Below are 2,721 nucleotides of genomic sequence, written 5' to 3' on the forward strand. Positions count from 1 at the left end.
AACTTTTCCAATCATTAATCTACAGTCAACTATCTACACCTCATTCTAAAATATTCATGTTTGTTTGATGAATGATCTTTAGTTTAATATGTTAAAATGTGTTAAATGGAGAAATATTTTCATCTTTTATCATGTTAAAACAATATAAAATTTAACATGGTTGAGAGTCAGTTAATAGGTCTGCTAAATACAGAATGACATTAAGCAATAGAACAGTTCAGCTCCACACTATTTTGTCTACTGTTGTTTTGATAGGTTAGTTGCTCATAGTTCGTGTTTAGTTTGTGTTTTTCTAGATGTTTTTAAATTCTGATAAAGTAATGGATAAAAATAATAATGATAGTAATGGGAAAAAAAAAATAGGAGAGGAAGGAACAAGTGAGGAAGAGGAAAGATGGTGCGACGGAGTATTAGAAGATTTTATTATCTCATTAAGATTAAAAGATTATACAAGTTGTCCATAAAATCCGCTAGGAGCACCTCTGCATTTATACATATATAACATGAAATTTAAATTAGGTTGCTTAAAATCCTACACTTAAAAGATTTACCATATTAAAAAATTTTACATTACATTAATAGAACATTATGAATACCCCTATTATTTACTTACAGTTCACACAGTACATAACTCTATATTTCTACTATCATACACTCAATGGATGTGTCCAATTTATTCAAGTTATTAAAAAGATGTTTTTCCTATTTGCAGGCTTATTGCCTTAGTCAATTATCAATTTTTATTAATAAAAATGAAATATTTATGAATTAATATCACACAGTTTCTTTTGATTAATTTCTAAAAAATAGTTATCTAAGTTACAAGTATTTATATTATTATTGCATCAAATTAAATTTTTAAAATTTCCTTACATACACAAAATACACTAAAAAATCATAGTATTATCAAAATTATCAAAACCTACCTTCACCAGGTTACAAAACTGTTATCAACAAGTTATAGTATTTAATATATTTCATTTTTCACTTGTATCAATTAAATAAAAAAAATTCTGTCTCTTTATTTCTAAAATAACATCATTTAAAAATGTATCGTTTGTAATGATAAAAAAATTGAACTGAAATTCGTCTCATTTTTTTTTCAATAATTGTTTTTAAGATTTTGTTGATAGTTTTATTTAATCTTAAAAAAAAATATTAACAATTTCTAATTTACTGCAGATTGTTTTACTAGAAAATTAATAATATTTCCAATATTATGAACAACCTCATGGTCTAATAATGGTACACGAGTATGAAAATGATAAATAAAACACTTAGAAAATAATTCTGAAATTGAAAATAATTATTTATAAAAAAAAAGTTTATTCAAATGAAAAGGTGCCTTACAGAACATCTTTCTCTTGGATAAGGCAGGTGAGGGCAGAAGATATCTCTAAGTCCACCTTCTTCCCGGTCGACTTGGTCGTAGCAGCTCCTGGGATGACCCTCTTCAGCAGGCTCTTCCTCCACTGAGAAGCTCTCCTCTTCTTTGCAGCCTCGAGGAGCCTCCGGGCGGCTGGCCTACCCATACTGATCTTTTCCAAGTCCTCGGGAGTGACATAGTCGAAGTGGGAGAGTCTGGTAATCTAGAAAAGAATAAAATATTTATTTTTAGCATCAATAATAAAAATTCAAACAATTTGAAATGTATGGTATATGTACTAATAAGTAAAAAAAAAAAATCGATTTATGCATAAATAATTTACTATCACAGTACTTAATGAAGTTAAACTTCTTTACTGACATTCTACAAATCAAGGAAACTATCAAAATCTATACAAATGAGTAGTAAATTGTTTTCATATGGTCAGGATGAAACGGAAGTTGTGGGAAGAGTGACAATGCTGGTCAATTCTAGTAGGAAAATTTTTTAAATTGCAAAAAGAGAGTAAGAGGTAAGAGGAGTTTTACAATTCCAGCAGTGCTGAAACAACTGAGTGATCTCATTTCTATTCTCATATTACAATATAAAAATTCCCGAAATGGCTGTTCTATTCTAATTATTAATAAATGGAATTTGGTCTGGGTGCGGTCAATTAAAACTCCAATAGTAAATTGGTGTACTATTTTATTAGAGCCAACGGAAGTCAAAGTCAGAGTCACTCTGAAGTGACTTGCATTTCTGACCTTCTACAAGTAGCCTTGATGAAAGCTAGAAATTTTGGCCGAAAAGTTGGCACTATTGTTCCTACATGATGGTCCCATCAAATTTAACCCCACCATAAAAAAACCTGGGAATAACCTTTGATCAAACGCTTTCCTGGAATACCATGTATCCAATATCTCCCGCCTTACCTTTTCCACTTTAAAACATCTAAATTACCTCCACCACCTATTTCCATTTGTAACTCGTAGGCTCCTAGTCACTTCTCTAATATTTCCCCACTTTGACTATTGCTGTACAATATATGGGGGAGTCTCTGGGGATCTCGAGGCGAAATTAAAACGTTTGATAAATTGCTGTGTACGATTCATCTTCGGGATCCCTAGGGACGCCTCTGTTTCCCGTTTTTATGCAGAGATGAAGTGGCTTTATCCTTCCTATCGTCGTATTTCCTGGCATCCTTCATGTTCCAAGTCATCCAATCCCGTCGTCCTTCATACATCTCCGAGCTCCTTCAATTCAAATCATCTATTTGTTCCCGCAATACCCGTTCCCGGATTTCAGATTTATACACCAGGGCCCACCGAACCGCTACTCCATAGATCGTTCATTAC

The 2,721-nt window shown here is 31.8% G+C and overlaps 1 protein-coding gene across 1 annotated transcript in view; it reads right to left on the reverse strand.

The window, feature by feature from the left end:
• The window catches only part of Ack (activated Cdc42 kinase), a gene marked incomplete at its 5' end in the record, with an annotated part of 36,360 nt that extends 34,771 nt beyond the window's left edge, over positions 1 to 1,589 (reverse strand). Inside the window, 1 exon segment of the mRNA XM_067045888.1 lies at positions 1,351 to 1,589. Coding sequence (XP_066901989.1) covers positions 1,351 to 1,589 — 239 coding nt within the window.
• Positions 1,590 to 2,721: the final 1,132 nt, after the last annotated feature.

This window comes from Halyomorpha halys, unplaced genomic scaffold, assembly GCF_000696795.3.
Source record: "Halyomorpha halys isolate HHAL.00 unplaced genomic scaffold, Hhal_1.1 Scaffold1197.1, whole genome shotgun sequence".
Taxonomy (NCBI): Eukaryota; Metazoa; Arthropoda; class Insecta; order Hemiptera; family Pentatomidae; genus Halyomorpha; species Halyomorpha halys.